The sequence below is a fragment of the Ceratotherium simum genome, chromosome 5, assembly GCF_057802395.1.
Source record: "Ceratotherium simum simum isolate JZ-2026a chromosome 5, ASM5780239v1, whole genome shotgun sequence".
Classification (NCBI taxonomy): Eukaryota; Metazoa; Chordata; class Mammalia; order Perissodactyla; family Rhinocerotidae; genus Ceratotherium; species Ceratotherium simum.
In genome coordinates, this window is record NC_141904.1 from 54,381,118 (window position 1) to 54,401,671 (window position 20,554).

Sequence of the window (20,554 nt, forward strand, 5' to 3'; positions counted from 1 at the left end):
AGCTGGAGCTAGCAGAAAACAGATATGGCTCCAAGCCCTGTGTTCTTCCTGCTCAACTGGGCTGGGTTTGTTTTAGCCCTGTGTCAGAGTTGCGAGCTCGCTGTGAAGAGGGAAGTTTACGTCTATGGGGGCTAGGCACACTACGTGGGTGAAGCAGGGTGGGCAAAGGCACAGAGGAGAGAAAACATCCTGCATGTGTGGGAGGGAGCAGGTTGGCCCACGCCGTGGAGTGGAGACTCATGCAGGAGAGAAGTGAGGAAGTTGGAAGAGGAAGCTAGAGAGGGATGGAAGGATGAGGACTTGACTGTGGGGGTTCAGGTTGGAATTGGAAGGGTGGGCTGGGTCAAATGATGGTAACTTAGAAAGATTCCTACCCTACTTGTTTTGCTTTTTGATGTATACGCTAGGATCACAAAACCTCGTGTTTTTATAGCCCCCTTTAAGCCTAACTTTGTGGCTTTATTTCTTCCCTTTTTCCTTCTCTGTGTATGCCCAATATGGTGCTAGATGCTGGGGTTACAAACAGAGTAGGAGATGATTCCTGCCAGTAAGGGAGCCCAGTACTACAGGGCATGGAAGGGGTGTGTCTCTGGAGGGGAGGGGCAGCTACTGCCAGAGTGTAAGCCAGGAGACCATTCCAGAGACTTGGGCCATGTGTGTGGATGAGCAAGGCAAAGAGGTGAATCTTACGTGGCTCAGCAAGCCTTTGTTGATCTTTTGACAGCAGGTTGGGAGCTCTATGAGGGTGGGGCTCAGGCTTTCTGAGGAGGACCCAGGTGCCCAGCGATGCATGGATGGATGGATGGATGGATAGATGGATAACGGATGAATGTTTGTACGCCAGCACTAGTAAAAGGATCCCTGAGAATAGGAGAGGAGAGAACCAAGTACAATTAAGGATCCTGACGTCTCCCACTCCCTGACAGTTGATGGTTTCTGTTTTTCAAGCTTCTGTGTAGGGTTAACTGATTTAGAGACTGTTGGTTTAGAACCTCTCCTGTTTGGTGAAACTTCACTGTTTAAAGAAGATAAATCAGGTTTCAGAATTCGATTTTGAGCCTTTATTTTTCCGGTGGCTTGAGTTCTTGTGGGGGACTTTCATCCATCTATAGGGTGGTCTCTGGTTAAGAGGAATTGGTGGTTTCTTAAAAGATGGTTTGATTGGCCCTGCCCACCTGGGATCCCCTGTCAGAGAGGAGAGTCCCTGATGGGGGCAGGGTGAGTGCCACAAGCACATGGCATGCCTGGCAAAGGCAGGGAGATTGGGGTACAGGATCATTTACTCTTTCTGTTTAGCCTGGTTTGGGCTTTTAAGGTACAGCCCCTGCTAAGGGGACACTTCATTTCATGTCCAGTTCTGGAGAGTTCTTACTTGCCTCTTCTTCAGCTGTCCTATTCTTCATCCTTGCCGTTGCTTCCTCTGTGCTCTCCTGCGTCCTGCCGCAGACTCCATATCTTCTCTGTGCGACATCTCATGGGCTCCTTCGGCTGGTTGCACATTCCCACCTTGCCCAGTTAGCAAGCTGACTTTCTTGGTGGCTTCCTTTTCAAATTGCTAACTCAACAGTCTTTTCTCAAATGAACGATCCTTTGTAAGGTAATTACCTTCCCTCCCCATGATTCTTGTTTTGCAAGATTTTTTTACACTACATTTGCTTAATGTGGAGGCTTATTTGTTTTATGAGTCCTTTTTAATGGCAGGATTGGGGGCCAGGATGACACTGGCTTCTAGGCACACTGGTCTAGCATGCTCTCCAGGCTGTGCTTGTTCATTTGGCATTATGGTAGAGTCTCTGTAATAAAGAATCACATTAAAGCAAGGTTATATTTCTTATAATGAATCCCATCAAGTAATGCACTAAGGATTTTGGAAAGAGAAACCAAATTCTTTAAAGAGGAGAGGGAGGAGGACAAAAGAAGGGGTAAAAGAAGCCCAAACAATTCAGTTATACTAATAGCCCTTGTATTATTGTGGCAAAATTACTTACAAATAAAAGCCAAAGAGGAAAAACAAGCTGTGTTGGGTAGGTGTACTCTCTGTTCCCTGCCTTGTTTTTCTGCTCTAAAGTATAACGCTGTGTTGACGTAGGGATGTAACTGCTATGAATATTGATGGCAGCAAAAGCCTTTTTTTCTGTCTAGCCTAGTAAATAAAGCAGAAGGGATAAAAAGGGAAGAGGAATTGTAAAATCAGCATGCTGTTTTCGGCTTATCTTGTTCCCTTAGAACTCTAAGTCTCGAAAACATTGACGATCTACATACATTTGGTGATCAGGGTCTAATTTGAGAACGGTGGATTGGTATTTTCAAGGATTTTTGCTTCTGGTTAAAAACAACAATATTGCTTCTCCTTTTAGCTCTCAAAGTTAATGTTGCTGCCTCATTGAAGCCTTCCAGGATCTCTCCCCCCCAGCCAGTAGCAAAGTCAGTCTCTGTTCCTCAGAACATCCACAGTGGTTTGAATGCGCCTCCCATGGGAGCACTCCACTCAGGGATATGGCAGTGAACAGAAGACAAGCCCTTGCTGGTGTGAGGTTACAGGGAATGTGGAGAGTAACAAAGGAGTCCTTGGAGGTCTGTGTGGGGCCAGGAAGCAGGCGTGTGTGCTGCTGCTCTGGGAGCATTTCATGAGCCTGCTCACCCCTGCCTGGAGGGCCGGCTGTGTGGAGGGAGTGGGGTTGTGGTCTTCGCAGCCTGGTGAAGGGTGTGGGATGCACGGATGAGCCAGGCCGAGGACAGGACCTGTTGGGAGGTCTTGGAGGAAGCATGGGTATGGTCAGGGGCAAGCTAAACTTTTAAAATTGAAAACACAGCGACTCTGGCTAACTCACATCACAAAAGATTTTATTAGACTGCTATGATGGTGTTCTGAGGATCAAAGGGCGCTCTGGAGGGCAGGTTAGGAATGACAGGGAGGGAAGAACGGATGAACTGGCTTTCTGGCGTGACCAGTGGGGAGTAGAGAATGGGTGTGAAGGCTGGGGTCCAGCAGTGGTTGGATGGTTCCCCTGGTGGTAAAGAGGAAGGATGTGGTGGCAAGACATGGGAATTTCAGCTTGGGACTGGGACTCACTGGTGACAGAGGGATAGCTCTCTGGTGGCAGATGGCTCAAGCCCAGGGTAGCTTAGGCAAAATAGTGGTCACATATAACAAAGCAATGTCCTTGCAGGGGAGAAGTGGACTAATAACTCTTTGTTAGTGTCAACTAGTGTCTTAACTAGTGACACTTAATTAGTGTCAGAGGGCTCAAGATGCAGAATTGCTCTTTGTCAGTTGCCTCTCTTGGGACATTCTCTGTGTGCGTATTCGAAACCCCCACCTCCACATAGAGGGTAGGGACCATAGTGGAGACATTTTTCTAATCCTGGCTCCTGGTATGGTGCCCATCATGCAGAGGAGGCACTCACTACGTGTTTCCTGAGCTGAATTCATTTGACCTTTTGCACTAGGTATCTTAATAAGTGAATTCCATGACTTCCATTTTCTTAAGGTATTGGTAACTTTCTTCAGGTCCCACAGAGTAGAATTAATATTAGTAGAGGACTTTATGGTCCATATGGAAGAGTTTTAATTACTGATGGTTTTTCATTTAGTTATTATTTAAGTAGCTTCTTGCCAGGAAATGCCTCTTGTAAAATTAATCGCACATATCCCGGTCAGCCCATATTTCTATTAAAACTGAAGCTGTATAAAGAAAACCTTTAAAAAAGAGGAAGGAGTCAAAATTTTTATACCTGCTGATGGATGTGTTTTCTGTACTCATGGAGTTGTGTGAGTGGATCTGGAAAGGTTCTAAGAATCATTAAGCCTGAGGGTGGCGTCTCTAAGGTGTGGGGCAGTCAGATGGGAACGGCTGCTGGGACTGTTAGACGAGAAGGACTCAGAGGCTGAGCCCAGCCTGCCTGGGAACGTGCATGGTGACTACTCAATGGTGTCAGCTGGGGAGAAGCCACACGTCAATCAGCAGGCAATGGTTTGCCATCCTGAATTCACCCTCCTTACCACGCAGATGAGGAAACTTAGGTCGAGAAGAGAGGGACTTGCCCAAAGTCACCTTATTGCTCAGTGACAAAGCTGACCCTGACTTAGAAGTCAGACGTAAACCAAGAGGAAGAGAGGGTCAAAGTGTACGCATGTTTTTTCTTCCAAAGGACATTCTATCCAAAGCCGCTGTTGGAATCTTGGTTGCATCCTGTGCTTTCCTGGGCCTGATTTGGCAGTCTCAGGAGGAAAACATACTGCGTCTTGCAAATGTGTGCAAATAACAAACATGCCCACTACGTCCTAGGCAGACTCATTGCACACCCATCAGGGCAGGTGGCAGAATGCAGCCATGCAGCCCTGAATGAAAAGTGTTTTACGCTTAGTTGCTTATGAGAAATTCAGTGTTGGAATTAAAATGCCTTCCTGGCCCAGGTGCAGTGTTAATTGTTCCATTTCTCATAATAAATCTTTGCTTGGAGAAAAATGTTTATCTCTCTGAGATATTGATTCTAATCCCTATTTCCTTTCCTTTTTTTTTTTTGTTTCTTTGTTTCTCTTCCCAGGAAAAAGTAGAATATGCCTTCCTGATTATTTTTACAGTCGAGACCTTTTTGAAGATTATAGCATATGGATTATTGCTACATCCTAATGCTTATGTTAGGAATGGATGGAATTTACTGGATTTTGTTATAGTAATAGTAGGGTAAGTACTTTTTATTTTAGGGGAATGTTTGTTCTGAAAATGGGAGGCGAGGAGTAAAAGAAAACACAGTTTTTTGAGGGAATATGGTTGCTCCTTTATGCCAGTGATTGCAGCCAGAACCTGTCAGGAGTTCTTTGAGGACTGGTGATGCTGCTGTCAATCTCTGGGCAGAAACTGAGTTGACATTCTCTCATTGTTTTTACTCCCCCTTTCAGTAACGTGTTAGAGATGGAAGTTTAAGCTTGTGATGTGAGAGGGTTCATCTTACAAGGCCTTGGGTCTTCACAGATAGGCCAGCCCTGCTGGCGATTAGAGTCAAATGAGTAGAACTCTTATACTTAGCACCCTGTTAAGTTAAAAAACCAAAATGAAACAGTAAAAAGTAATAAATCCTTCGTAGCAGTGAGGTACTCTGCTATTTAACATCCCTTGAGCAAAGCTATTAATGTTTTCTACTGACTTGTGGGAAAAACTTTGGCATGCCACTACCCCGTTTAAATAAGAAAACAAGTGTCTGAGTACTGTCAGATATCTGGCATGAAATGAAGTAAGCCAGAAAATGCAGAGAAGCAGGCATTCTCCCGAAATCCTGTCACAGGAAGAAGACACCAACAGTTTCAGTTAAAGGAGAATGTTAAAATAAAAAACAGTGGCCTGTGTTATTCTGGTCCTTTCATACCTGGAAATATCGCCAGCAAGAGAAAAATGAATCAGTGTCAGAGGAATGCTGGGTCTTTGGACCAAATACCCACATAGGAAAATATATCCGTTTGCTGAGTCTTCATTATCCAGCTGTAAAATGGGTTGCTCCTAAAAATTGCATTTGGTCCTATAGAGAGAGATTGTTAAATGGCTTCTCCGTTTTCTTCTCCATGACTTTGTTCAACTGCCTTTTGCAGCTGGATATTGGGAGACTAGGATAAATTTTGAGCCTGTCTTTTCAAACCTAGGAAGTTAAAATGGGTTGCAAAATGGTGGCCAGTGGGATAATTAGACTTAGAGGGAAAAAAGTTAGCTTTTGCAAAAACCACTGTAGTACACTGACGTCTAAGATATTACTGCAGAAGTAGTGCAACTAAAACGAGCAGGTGGTAGATATGTACCATACTTTCCTATATTTGGTGAACTCTAACAAGGGATGGCAAGCAGGAGCCTTGCAGGTCTCTTGGTTCTGGAATAATCTTGCTGTGCCTCTCCTGACCCTGGACTTTCTGTACAGCTAGAGGGTGGAGATGCTTAGCTCCATTTCTTTTGTCCCTACCCTAAAATCAGCTTGACTTTCTGTCTGGAGACATTTTTCAGACTATAGTACAGCAGGGAACAAACAGTGTATGGTGGCCTCCTTGAGTTGAGACAGAGACAAGAGTTCAGGGAGCCTGAGGTAGCTGAAATTTGAGAGGCATAGTATGGGAGGGGAGGAAACTATTCTAGAGAGAGCTCCATAAATATGGCTTGGGGTCCTTTGGCTGAAGACTAAGCCACAGTTGCATGGGATGAGATTCCATGAGGCCAGGCAAACAACACTGTTAGGGAAAAAAGAAAAGTTGGAGGCTGTAAACTAAATTGTAACCATTGCTCACAGAAGTCTGGGATGTGTTCAAGTTCTGATCAACCAGAGTGGAAAGACCTCATTGAACAACCCTGGACTGTCAGAAGAGACCCCAGAAGGCCATTAGTAGTATGGATAAACTAGCTCTAAGGCAGGGGTTGGCATACTGTGGCCAATGGGCCAAATACAGCCTGCCACCAATTTTTGTAAATAAAGTTTTATTGCAACACAGTCACATTTGTTTACATAGTTGAGTTGCATAGTTTAGGTCCACAAAGCCTAAAATATTTGTTGTCTGTCCCTTTACAAAATACTTTGCCAACTCCTGCTCTACAGTAAAGACTACCTGAAACCCTTGCTAATAATGTTTGAAAAGGAGCCTGAAAAGGAGCAAACTGGTATGCAAGTAACTTAACTGCCTGCTAAAACAAAACTCAACACTTTAAAGGAAGACAACAAAATCCAGACATTTAACAGTGTCCAACATCCAGTCAGATATCACTAGACATACAAAGAAATGTGACCTGTAACCAGGAGGAAATTCCATTAATAGAAACAAGCCTAGAAATGACAGAGATGATGGAATTAGTAGAGGATTACTTCACAAGACTTTAAAAACAGCCATTATAAATGTGTTTATGGACTTAAAGGAATGCATGACTACAATTAGGAAAGATGGGACAATGTAAAAAAAAATACCACATGGGACTTCAAGAGCTGAAAAATATATCTAAAATGAAAAATTATCTGGATTGGCTTTACAGCCAATTAGATGCAATAGAAGAAAAAATCAAGGAACTTGAAGACATAGCAATAACACAAAAAATAATGATGGAGAAAAACATGAACACCACCTCAGTGACCTGTGGGGCAATATCAAGTGGTCTAACATACGTATATTTGGAGTTCAGAAGAGAGAAGGTAGAAGGGAGACAGGAAAAAGTATTTGAAGAAATGACTCCAAATTTTCTAAATGTGATGAAAAATATAAACTCACAAATCCAAGAATCTTGACAAAGCCCAGCAAAATAAATATGAAGAAAGCCACATCAAGGCATATCATAACCATATCAAATTGCTCAAAACCAAAGATAAATCTTAAAAGTTGTCAGAGAAAAAGACATTACAGACTTCTTGTGAGCAACTATGCAAGCCAGAAGACGCTGGAGAGACATCTTTAAAGTGCTCGGGAAAAATGTCAACCTAGAATTCTTATTCAGTGAAGATATCTTTCAAAATTGAAGTAAAAAACAACTTTTTCAGACAAACCAAAGCTGAGAATTTATCACCAGTAGACCTGCACCTCAACAAAAGTTAAAGGAATTTCTTCATGCTGAAGGAAATTGACATGAGACAGGAACGTGGATCTATAGAAAAGGAATGAAGAATGCCAGAAAGGGTAAATGCCTGGGTAAATATAAAATTTTTTTTCTCACATTTAAATATCTTTAAAAGTAATTGATTATTTAAAACAAAATAATAATGTATTGTGGGGTTTATAACTTCTATAAAAGTAAAATATGTGGCAACAATTGCACAGAGGACAGGAACAAGGAAATAGCCATGTACTATTGCAAATTGCTTGTACAGTAGGTGGAGTGATGTAAACCCTAGACCACAGGCTGGGAAACTTCAGCCTATAGACCAAATCTGGTGTACTGCCTTCCCGCCCCCCCCCCCCCAATTGACGAAGTACTTTGTTTTCTGCTTTGGTAGATAAAATTTTATTGGAAGACAGTCACACTCACTCATGTCTATAACTATTTGGTGTTAGGATGACAAAGTTGAGTAGTTGTGACAGGGACTCTATGGCCTGAAAATCCTAAAATAGTTACTATCTGGCACTTGACAGAAAATTTTTGCTGACATTTACCCTAGAGGAACCACTAGAAAAATAAAGAAGTATAGCTAATAAGCCTATATTGGAGATTAAATGGAGTTTTTTTTTAAAAAGCTCAATCCAAAAAAGGCAGGGAGGAAGAAAAAAGGAACAGTGGACAGAGAAAATAGAAAAGAAATAGCAAGGTAGTAGATTTAAGCCCAGCTAAATCTTTATTAAAATCCAGAGTTTATCAGATTTTATATGTAAAAAAAACAAGTCCCACCTTATAGTGTCTACAAGAAACCTACTTTAAATATAAAGACACAAACAATTTTAAAGTAAAAAGACAGGAAAACACATACCATGCAAAAACTAATCAAAAGAAAGCTAAAGTGGCTATATTAATATCCAAAAAAGTAGACTTTAGAACAAGGAATATTATCAAAGATAGACATTTCATAATGATAAAGGAGTCATTTCATCAAGGGGATGTAATAATCCCAAATATGTATATGCCTAATAATACACCTTCAAAATACACAAAGCAAAAACATATAAAACTGAAAGGAGGAATAGACAAATCTATAATTGTAGTTGTACATTTTAATACTCCTTTCTTGAGTGTTGATAAAATATCTAGACAGAAAATTGCTAAGGATATAGGGAGATTTGAATAGTACCATCAACCAACTTGACTTAATTGACATTTTTAGAACACTTCACTCAGCAAGAGCAGAATACACATTCTTTTCACTGCACATGGAACATTCACCAAGAGAGACATATTCTGAGCCATAAAACAGGTTTCAGTGAATTTAAAAAGATTAAAGCCATACACGATTATGTTTTCTGAATGAATTTAGCAATGTTTCTGGATAAAGGTCAGTATAAAAAAGCATATAAATTTCTATATAATAGTCATAAACAATTGTAAAATGAAATTTTAAAGTCATTACTATTTACTATAGCATTAAAAAACATGAACTATTTAGGGGTAAATAGTGCACTGACAATGACTAAACCTTAGAAAAATCAAACAAGATCCAAATGGAACATGGAATTATGTACAATGTTCGTGGGTTGGAAGACTCAGTGTTGTTAGGATATTAGTTTTTCACAAACTGAGCTATAAATTGAATCCTAATCTACATCCCAGCAAGATTGTTGTAGAGATTGACAAATTTATTTGAAAATTTATGTGGAAATTAGAGAAGCTCTAGACAAGCCCAAGAAATCTTTAAGAACAAAGCTGGAACCTAGTTTTAAGGCTTACTATAAAGCTACAGTAGTCAAGACAATGTGATATTGGCATAAGGAGTAGGCATAAAGATCAATGGAACAGAATATAGAGTCTAGAAATAGACTCATGTGTATGATCAATCAATTTTAGACAAAGGTGCCTTGATAATTCAGTGGATTGGGGAAACTTTCAACAAATGGTGCTGGAACAACTATTTATTCATATGAAAAAAAGAACCTGTATTCTTACCTCATAGCATACACAAATATTACCTTACAATGAATCATAGACTTATATGTAAAAGCTAAAACTATAAAATTTTGGGGAGAAAATCTTTATGACATTGGGGTAGGCAGAGATTTCTTAGGATGCAAAAAGCACTAACCATAAAAGAAATAATTGAAATTTTGGACCTTATCAAAATTTAAAACTTTTCTTCAAAAGACAGTGTGAATAAAACGAAAAAATAAGGCATGGATTAGGAAAAAATATTCACAATACACATATATGACAAAGGACTTGTGTTCAGAATGTATAGAGAACTCGTAGAACTCAATAGTAAGAAGACAACCCAGTACATAAATGGGCAAAAGATTTGAACGGCTCTTCACAAAAGAAGATATGTAAATGATCAATAAGCACTTGAAAATAATGTTCAACATCATTAGTAATTAGAGAAATGCAAATTAAAGCCACAATGACAACACTACATACCCACTAGTATTGCTATCTGTAGAAAGACTGACAATACCAAATGTTAACCAAGATGTGGAGCAACTGGAACTCTCATACACTGCTTGTAGAAATGGAAAATGGTCCAGTCACTTGGGAAAAGTTTGCTAGTTTCTTACAATGTTAATCATACACTGACCATATGACCATATTACTGGTAGTACTCTTAGGTACTTATTCAAGATAAGTGAAAGTACATGTTCACAAAGAGACTTTATTCGTAATAGAATAAAAACTAGAAACAACCCAAATATCTCTCAGCAGGTAACTGGATAAACTTATTGTGGTATATTCATACAATGGAAAATCACTCAACAATAAAAAGAAATGAACTGCTGATAAATGTAACAACTTGGATGAATCTCAAAAACATGGTGAGCAAAAGGAGAACAAGCTGTATGATTCCATTTATGTAAGATTCTAGAAAAGGAAAAAACAACCCAAGTCATAAACAGCCAATCAGTGATAACCTAAGGCTGAGCTTAGAGGGAGGATGACTGTGCAGGCACATGAGAGAACTGTTGGAGATAATGGAAACGTTCTGTATGTTGTTGGTGGTGTTTATTACTTGGGCTTATGCTTTTGTCAAAACTCATCTCGTTGTACACTTTAAATGGGTATATTTTATTATATATAAATTAAGCTGGGATAAAGTTGACCTAAAAAGTGAAAAAAAATCATCTAAGAAGCTAATTTAAAGATTGTTTTTTTTTCTCAAACATGAAAAGCCTAAGAACATCACATTATTCTTTATCTAAAATATGCACTAAATTGTAGTCAAAGAGCGGAAGAAAAGTTTAAAAAGAAAAAGAAAAATTAAATTATGTCTTCATTTGAATCAAATTCCTGTTCACTCAAGTTTCCAACTGCAGGCTATCGCAATCCAATGGATTTTCCGTTCCAAGTCAACCGTGACCTATTGCTTTTGTCAAGATTCCCAATAACAGAGACATTAAGAAAGGAGTTGATATTTCTGAAATGTTAACTGTTAGTAATGTGACCACAAGAGGACTCAATGTGTCTACCAGAGCGGATATTATTCTCTGTGTAGAAAAGTTTGATCTGAGCCAACTTCTATCCCACCCCTCTAATTTTTCAATAAACATATTTCAAGCATTCAGGCTCATCACTTAAGCTTTCGTGAAGAAGAACATGGGGTGCTCATTCTGGTGCTTCTAACTTGTGTCACTTTATGTAGCTCCTTGCCTTTTTTCTCCTGTCTTGGGATAAACTTTTAATAACAATCTAGGATCAAATACTTGGTTCTCATTCCGTATCTCTTCAGGCACATGGTACTTTTTTTGGTTGAGGGCCGGTGAAGAGAGTACAATCACAGAATATTAGAATGGGAAGAGCAGGGCTCTGTGTCATTTAATCCAGTTTTCTCATTTTACAGAGGGGGAAACTAAGGCCCAGGGAAGGAGAGGGACTTTCCTAATGCCTCCTAACTCTTAGGAATGGAAGCCAGTCCCTGACCCCTTACGCCCTCTGGTTGTCTGGAAATGGCAGCCAGCTTCCCTCTCTGACTCAGGCTCCTCTGTAATGGGAGAGAGACATTATTCACCTGTTTTCAAGGGCGTTGCTGAAGAACGGGATAAAAGGACCATGACGTGTACATGACAAAACACTGATGCTTGAAAGCAATCTCAAGTCATCACCTGCATAAATTACCTTCCTAACCCTTTGGGATGAAAATTCCTGTGGCTGCCACATTTCAGAAGAGTTTGAGGTTTTCTTGCTTCTTTTTTCTTTGTTTTTGTGAAGCTATGAATTTGTTTTGGAGGGGAGATTTTTAACTTTAGCCTTGCTGCAGGGGTTTATAGTAATTTAAAAACTATGCTAATGATAGAAACTTGTCATAAATTTGATATATTTCTCATATATAGAAATATGGGAAATAACTAGAGAGAGCCCACTGTCTGAAGCTTTGCAAAGATAGAGACCTAACTTATTTCCTCCTGCCTTCCCCTCAACCCCAGGTTCATTGCTAATTGCTGTACTGTTATTAAAACAAATGACTGGTCTTTAAATGCCTCAGAATGACATGACTATGCCTAATCAGGACTGCAATCAGACCACCCTGGGTTTTATGGACTTCGTGACTTGGCGATCCAGAGGCGTGCCAGTGGGGGCAGAGTTTCTGCTTTGGCTGCTAATTAAACTTTAGAAACCTTTTCTTTGTTGCTGGGCCAGTCATTCCCACAATCTGATGGGCCAGAGTTGATTCTATTTGAAATGGGCAAATTTATATTTATTTTGAAAAACAAGCAACAATTCCAAAGAATAAATGTTTATTTGAAAGAGCAAAAGTAACTGTCAAATGAGCAGATTGCCTGAAAATAGCTTTATCCGAAAAGCCTTCTGAAAGTAGGAAAAAATTTGTTGTGGGTGCCAGATTCAATATTATTCACATTTCAAAAGAGAAAATGACGGTATTAATAGCTTAGGTTACTGCTTTTGGCCTTTGCACAGCTCCTTAGCATCTGTGATTTACATCATTCCCAGAACATCCCTATGGGGGTGGAGGAGTGTGTGTGTGTGTGTGTGTGTGTGTGTCTGTGTGTCTGTGTGTGAGAGAGAGAGAGAGAGAGAGAGAGAGACACTTTATTGGAAGTGGTATAACGTATTGATTAAGAGTTGGGACTTTGAAGTCAATATTCATCCATTGATTTATTCATCAGATATTTTTTGAGCACCTCTTATATGTCAGGAATTGTTCTAGGCACTAGGCTACAACAGACTAAATGAACAAATGAACAAACAGACTAAAATTCTCTGCCCTCATGGAACCTACATTCTAGTGGGGCCAACATACCTGGATTCATATATTAGTTCTGCCACTATTTGTGTGACCTTGGGCAAGTTACTGTTCTCATCGAGTTTATTTCCTCACAGGTAAAATGGCGTTGGAAATACTTCCTACTGCATAGTGTTTTGTGAGAATTAATGAGATAATGTACGTGAAGTGCTTAGCACATAGTGCTCATAAATGGTAGCCACTATGATTATTGTTGTTATTTCTGTTTGGGCAATCCTACTTGTCACCATTGGGTCCCTGGCGAGTCTCCTCTTCCATGGGGGCTGACTTGCTCAAGTGTGCTCCACTGGCAGGAAAACAGATGAGATCAATCCCAGTTCCCAGTCCTTCTAGATGTGAGGGTCGAGTTCAGGATGCATAGCCCAGTTCTTGCCTTTGCCTTGCTTTCCCTTTATTTAAGTAGCAGCCGCACACAATTAGCCCTTGTTCAAAAATAACTACTATTATCATCCTGTTTTGCTTCCCTGGGTGACAGACTCTAACATTTCTTTCTCTCGTCTTCTTCTTTCAGATTGTTTAGTGTAATTTTGGAACAATTAACCAAAGAAACAGAAGGCGGTAACCACTCTAGTGGCAAATCAGGAGGCTTTGATGTCAAAGCCCTCCGCGCCTTTCGAGTGTTACGACCACTTCGACTAGTATCAGGAGTGCCCAGTAAGCACGTTTTGTTTCCTAAAGCCAGGAGTGTGTTGATGCTTTTCTTCTGGGTGGGTGTCGGGATTGTGGAACAGAGTGCTACGAGGTGAGTTGCTGCAAACCAGCTGAGGGCTCCACAGACCACCACGCAGTCCTCGCGGTTTACAAACACATTGGCTTGCGTTGTCACCCTGGATCCCCATGACAGCCCTGAGAGGGGCCGGTGGTGACTGTTGTCTTCTTGATTCTGTAGGAGAGAGAATCTGCTCTTGTGGAGAGAGGAAGTAAGTGGTGGCATGAGACCTTGAGTTGAGGCCCCCAGATTCCAGTCTGGTTTTCCTTCTCTAACACCACGCTGCCATCACCTCCCTCACCCCAAGCCTGCCTCTCTGAAAGTGGTGGCTTATGTAGATGAGGCTGTTGGAGGGCTCAGCTGACTGCCTTTTTTCCAAAGTCAGGAGCAACAGGGGTCTGGACTCCTGAAACTCTGCTTAGCTCTCCTATGCTAGGAATTGTGTCTGTCCTGCTCGGGAGGAAGAGGTGGATGTTCTGTGTCCTCCCTGTATGTAGGGCACGGCAGTCCTTGCTTGAAGGTTGTTGTGAGGACTGAATGGGATGATGCAGGCAGGGCCCCCAGCACAAGGTCTGGAGCACAGAGGAGGCCCTCAGTGGTGAGAGATGCCGTTACCATCCACATCCCATTAGGCTGTGATACCTGTCCATGCCAGACCCTAGTTTGCTTCTTGTTCCAGACCTCCAAGCCAGGTTGAGTGCCACCTGAGGGGGAATAGATGCCCTGTTTGTGCCATGGCCAGGAGCTGCAGGCCTCTTATCCTTCCATAAGGAGTGTGGGGGGGTGCTTCGCTGGGCTCTGCCCTGATTGGACACCCTCTGTTGGGGCTTCAGGGGGTAGAAATCCTAGCGCCTCTCCCACGACTGTGGCTGTGAGGTGGCTGCCTGCTCACAGCTGGAGGAAGGATATGGGGCTGCAGGGTGTGCCTGTTTTTCACAACTCGTAAAGCCATCAGAAGAGCACAGATCATGTTTTTGTTTCTCCAGAAGTTCTTCATGAAATTTTATTAAACCTGTTGGCGCTCAGAACGTACTAAAAATTCTCTGGAAAAAAAAAGCAAACGACTTCCAAATTTAACATTTTAAAAGTAGGAAGTGGTGTTTTATGTGTACTTGTTTTTCCAGATGGTTCATTTATTTTCATTGAAAAAGATCAGCACAAGTCAAAACCACAGAACTGTCTGGAAGCAATTGAGAAAAATAGAAATACCTTGCAAGTGACTGGCGCTGTTACGTGTAACGTGATTAAATGAGAAGTTTAGTGAGCAAACATGTTCTTTCAGATTTAGTTGTTACAGCTTAATCTAATTTCAAAGTAACCATGACAACTTTTTCCCCCAAAGAGCAAATGACAGGCCAGCCTGCCTGCGGTGTGTGCTGCGAGCAAACACACGGGTGCTGCGGCTTTGTGCATCATGCAAGTCGCAGGCCTGGAAAACTCGCAGAACTTGCGTAGCATTGTTTCGGCTCCCTTGCCTAATGGGTTTTTACTAAATGACTAGTCCAGTGCTCCTGGATGCTCTTGAAAAATGGTTTTAAACTGTATTTCTTCCTTTCCCCCCAAAACATTGTTTGAAGCTTGACAGAGATCTGCATCATGCTCTCCCAGAGGTCGTGAGAAATGGAGATCTGAGTCCCGTGTGAGGACTTCTCGGCCCATATTTTAACTGCCCTGGTGGGGAACATCCGGTTCTCTCATCAGACCCACTGGGCTTTGGGGAGAGCTGTAGGGGGCTCTAGGTCATGCTGTTTCCAGCACTGATTGGCGACTGTGGCCTAGTGGTTTCTTCTCAAGTACCTGAAATTGTTAACAATGCCTGGGCGAGTTTGTTTACACTTATCTGGGAATTGTCTAGTCCTTTCTAAAGAGAATTCAGACTGTCCTCTAAGACAGGATTTTGTATGGATGTAAATATATATTAGTGGAAGGTAAATAAATGTGTCAAAAGATAGTAGTTCGGACATTTGTGGAGTTCTTGGCCACGCACTCAACTGCTAAGTGCGTATCAGAATCCTAGACTATCAAAGTGAGAAAGGACCCGAGAGATCGTCTGTTCCATGTGCATCATCTTTTAGATGAGGAAGCTGAGGCCTGATAAGAGGTAGCGCTGTGTGCAGGTTCTCACAGCTAATGGGGGCCAAACTGCCCCAGACCTGCAGGCTCCTCATTCCTGGCCCACTGTTCTTTCCACTTCATCCCACTGCCTCCTTGATCAGAGTCCCGGGAGATCTGCTGTACACATTGGTAATGTACAAATGAGCCTTGTGTTATGAAATTATACACATTTGCACTAAGATGCAACTTCATTATTTCATAAATTTGGCCAATCTGGAATACAATAGTTACAATAAATATAAACATATTCATAAAACATATGGCTCACTGCTGTAGAATTTAGAAGAGCTAACTACTGGATGATGATTTTGGATGGCCCATCCATGTCTAAAAAAATAAAAAAACAAAAAACCCAAAAACCCTGTCCAAGTAGATTAGAGCAGATGTTTCTTTTCCTCTCCTTCAATTCATTATAGAAGGCAAAAACATTAAAATTCATCCTGTTGATAATTTTTTCCTAAAGAAACCGTTTGAACGTTTAAATATCCGAAGGCAATCTCTAGGATTTTAGTTGTAATGAGGGTTTTGGAAAGATGGGCTCTTTGTGAGTCTGAAATCCTCCTATCAGTCTTCCCTCCTTGTCCTGTCCCTAACCCTTTCCCATGTACATCTTATCATGGTGAGCTGTTGTTATTATTGCTGATAAGTATTCTCTTTGCTTGGTGTGTTCTTATTTAATTCTACCATCTCAGCTTCTTATATTCTTTCATTCTTTGAATATGTATTGGGAAAGTGAGAAGATAATAGAAGAAGGGAGTTTGAAGGAGGGAGAGTCAGTGCGGGGAGGGAAGGAAAAGAGAAAGAAAAATGAGGAAAAGAGTGAACTACATCGACCAGAAGCTGTGGTCCAGGATGGTAGAAAGAACACAGGACACTAAACACAGGAGGCAGGAAGCCTAGTTTCCTGCTGACCACTCTCCCTCAGTCTCCTGCTTCCTTCTACCTAATCCTTACCCTGAGTCTTGCCCCACCATCCCTCTTTCCCTATCTCTTTTCTCTCCTATACCATGGCTCTGAGCATTACTCAATGGCTAGCTTCCAGTTTCCCATGTCCCTCCATCATCTCTCAAGCCCACATTTCAGCTGCAGGATGCCTCCCTCCCCTCTTCATGTGATGCCGTGATCAAACTCACCAGGTCTAAAGTTGCTCTCACCCCTCTCCTTCTTCTGCCCCTCTCCTATCCCCCATTCCAGGAGAGCCTCCTTTTGACATGCTTATTTTTGTTCAGTCACTAGGATTTGCCCCATGACCTTGCCTCATGGGCACCTTCCTCTCCCTCAAACTCAGCTGCGGAGTTTTGATCTCATCCTGATCCTCACGCTGTCCTACCCAAGAGCCCAGCACTCTCCAACCACTTCTCCACTGGTCTTGTCCACTGCTGCCCCATTCATCTTTCTAAAGTGGCTGATCCGTTGAAGTCTGGCCCTCTAACCTGAATTCAAAACCTAGGGCTATCTAGCTGCCATCCACTTTTCTTTCCTGAGACTCTTTTCCACTGTGTGACCACCAACCAAGACTCGCTGCCCCCAGCCCACATTGTGCCTCTCACTTCTGTGCTTTTGGTGCTTTCTTCCCTCTACCTGGAGTAGGCTCTCTCCATGCCCACCTGTGGAAACACCTCCTGCTCAGCCTTCAGGCCCTTCCGAGAGGGGAGCTGCTGCCCAGTCCTCTTTCTTCTCCCCACTCAGAGGCGATGTCTTTTATTCCTCTTTGATTTTAACTGTTTGGTATTACTCATATAGCATCTGCGTGCTACCTTAGAGTAGAGTAATTTACATTTAATCCTTATCTCCTAGAACCCAACCTCTTTGAGAGAAGGCCCTTTATGTAATACATCTTCGTATCCCCTGAGGCACTAAACCTTAGGATTGCCACGTAGTAGATGTTCAAGGAATTTTGTGGAATGGGTGAACAAATGCAGAAATGAATAACTGACTTTGAGATTGGGCAGTCACCTCTCTAGGCCTTTGTTTTTCCATCTGTCAAGTGAGGGTTCGATTACATGATCTTTAAGGTTCCTTTTTAACTCATCTCACATCCAGGTTTAAAGTTAATTAAAAGATTTGGGGGCCGGCCCCGTGGTGTTGCAGTTAAGTTCCGGCGTTCCATTTCGGTGGCCCAGGGTTCGCTGGTTCGGATCCTGGGCGTGGACCTACTCACTGCTCATCAAGCCATGCTGAGGTGACATCACACATAGCAGAGCTACAACTCCACAACTATGATACACAACTCTGTACTGGGACTTTGGGGAGAAAAAGAAAAAAAAAGAAGATTGGCAACAGATGTTAGCTCAGGGCCACTCTTCCTCAAAAAATAAAATAAAATGTTTGAAATATCTGTTTGAGTTTTATTACCATGTTTCTTATATAGAGCGGGCACCATTAGGAAGTATATATATGCATCATTGACATGTTTTCCTGGCTCACACACTGATTTTTCTCTCTCCTAGGTTTACAAGTTGTCCTGAACTCCATTATAAAAGCCATGGTCCCCCTCCTTCACATCGCCCTTTTGGTATTATTTGTAATCATAATCTATGCTATTATAGGATTGGAACTTTTTATTGGAAAAATGCACAAAACATGTTTTTTTGCTGACTCAGGTGAGTGATGAAAATGGTAGCTAACCTAACTCTAAAAAAATTTGGTTTTTCCCAAAAAAACCTTCTGTGGTTTTGGGAAAATCTAAAACAAAATGAGAGGGGGAAAAAAAAGCACCAAATATACCAGTAAATCTACTGAGCCAGTTCTTAGTAAGAATTGTGTAAAGTATAAATGAGAATTTAATCTCCTTTTCTATCCTGATTTCCCATGTAATGTGTCCTGCTAAACAATATGATGGGCCCCCAAAACTAGAACGTGAGGTGAATCAATAGCATTGTTGTGTATAGGCTTAGGAAAGGTGCTGTAGGTGAGGACAGGGGAGAGGGCAGTGGATTCTGAGTAGAGGACATGGCAGATTCCATGGAGGAGGGAGTATTAGAAGTGAACCCTGAAGGACAAGTAGGATTCTGAGACAGCGTAGATGGGAAGTAGGGTGTTCCAGGCTCTGGCAAGGGTACTCAGCTTCTGCTTGCTTGGGTTTCCTGATATTCCTCCCTTGAGTGGTGAAGCCTTCTTGATCTGTTTGCAGATATCGTAGCTGAAGAGGACCCAGCACCGTGTGCGTTCTCAGGGAATGGACGCCAGTGTACCGCCAATGGCACAGAGTGTAGGAGTGGCTGGGTTGGCCCAAACGGAGGCATCACCAACTTTGATAACTTTGCCTTTGCCATGCTCACTGTGTTTCAGTGCATCACTATGGAAGGCTGGACAGACGTGCTCTACTGGGTAAGCAGCTGGAGGAGAGAGTTTCTGGAGCATTCTTTGCTTAGATAAAAGTGTTTCATTAGCTAGAGCCATTGGAGAGTTGGCTGAAAAAGAAACCCTGGAAGCCAGTTCTTTGGGAAGGGAAGCAGACCCTCTCTTCACTCAGCAAGACCCATCATCTTCCCCCTCAGGGCCTTAGTTTCGGTTCTAGGAGGCTGCTGTATAATCTTGGCTTCCTCTGTTCCCCACTGCTGCCTGGGGAATTGTGGCTGAGTATGCCCAATTAGTCCCTTTTTTGGAGGAACTCCAGAAGGCCAGGGCTATCCTGATTAAACTCTTAGAGAACCAGGGGTCATTTTCCAGGTTAAGAGGCTCCTGGACTTCCATGGGCTAAAATTGATCTTTTGTACATAAAGGCAGGTTGCTCTACTAGATCCTGCTACTAGATCCTGAATGGAAGATAGGGAATATAAATTGGATCATTTTCCTTCTCTCCATAACTTAGTACAGCCTTAAAGCCAAAAGGCTTTTCCCCCTATTACAGTCTTTCCCTTTTGCATCTTCAGTTTCACTGTAAATCAGCCCAGCACAAGCCCTTAGCTCTCTCTTCCTTTCTCTTTGGAGCTATAGAACTCTGGCAGAGAGGGTAGAAATGGCATGTCAAGCTTCCAGGGCTGGGGGACCCATCTAACCTGCTGTGAAAACAGGTGGACACCCTTTCAATGGCGAAGGTCTGGTTCTTCTCGTTCCTTACAGGGCCAGAAGGGTTTGCTATAAATGAAGAGCAGTAGTATTTTAGCAGCCATTTCCCAGAGCTGAGTTTATTTGCTGTTAAAAGGCAATTAGTAATAAAATGCCTCTTGAATGGGCAGCATCTAGTTAGAAGGCCTGCAGAGTGGTGAGAAGTAGCTTCTGACAGTATCTAAATTTTAGACACTTTATAGGATTTCTTATTACTCTATAACTTCAGAGGCCATAGCATTTCATGGTTATAAATAGGTTTTTGCTGTTAGTGTTTTGCTTCCCTTCAGCAGTGAACACCATACTCACAGGATTGTAGAAGTCCCTATATATTCAATGTTAGGCAAAAAAGGTATGTTTTTATTTTCGTCCCCAAAGTGTGAGTCTAGTTTGGTAATGAGGTTTAAGTATCACCAACATGTTATATCTTGTTTCTCCCTTTCCCCCTCCTTTTTCTTATTGTCATAGGAGAGTGTGTGTGTGTGTCTGTGTGGGTATGCACATCTGTTGTTTATATCCGTAAGACAATGCCTTTCATGAAGAGGAAGAAGGAGGGAGATTGTATTGGATGAGCCACGACCATGGCCATGCAAGGGGACCCTCAATTAGGTAAAGGGTTCGTTTTCACTATTATCTTCTAAGTGGCAACTCCTAGTCATGTTAGTTGAGGTCTCAATCCCAGTCTTCCCTTGAAGTTGCTGATAAATAGAAAAGGCATCATCCGGATAGCCCAAACTCTGATCCTTCCCCTGCAAACAGTAAAGGAAAGAACATTTCGATTTGTTTAAAAAATAAAAATCAGTGACTCCTCTCAGCTCTGTTTCTCTGTTG

The 20,554-nt window shown here is 41.9% G+C and overlaps 1 protein-coding gene across 7 annotated transcripts in view; it reads left to right on the forward strand.

Annotated features, from left to right (window-relative positions):
• The window catches only part of CACNA1D (calcium voltage-gated channel subunit alpha1 D), a 340,557-nt gene that overhangs the window by 172,158 nt on the left and 147,845 nt on the right, over positions 1-20,554 (forward strand). For 5 of the 7 annotated variants that reach the window (XM_087431185.1, XM_087431184.1, XM_087431186.1 and 2 more), the window contains 4 exons: positions 4,549-4,688; positions 13,361-13,503; positions 18,124-18,276; positions 18,807-19,003. In XM_087431185.1, coding sequence (XP_087287311.1) covers positions 4,549-4,688; positions 13,361-13,503; positions 18,124-18,276; positions 18,807-19,003 — 633 coding nt within the window. Of the gene's footprint in view, positions 1-4,548; positions 4,689-13,360; positions 13,592-18,123; positions 18,277-18,806; positions 19,004-20,554 lie in introns of those variants that run through there. The other 2 variants (XM_087431190.1, XM_087431189.1) reach the window with 2 other exon arrangements.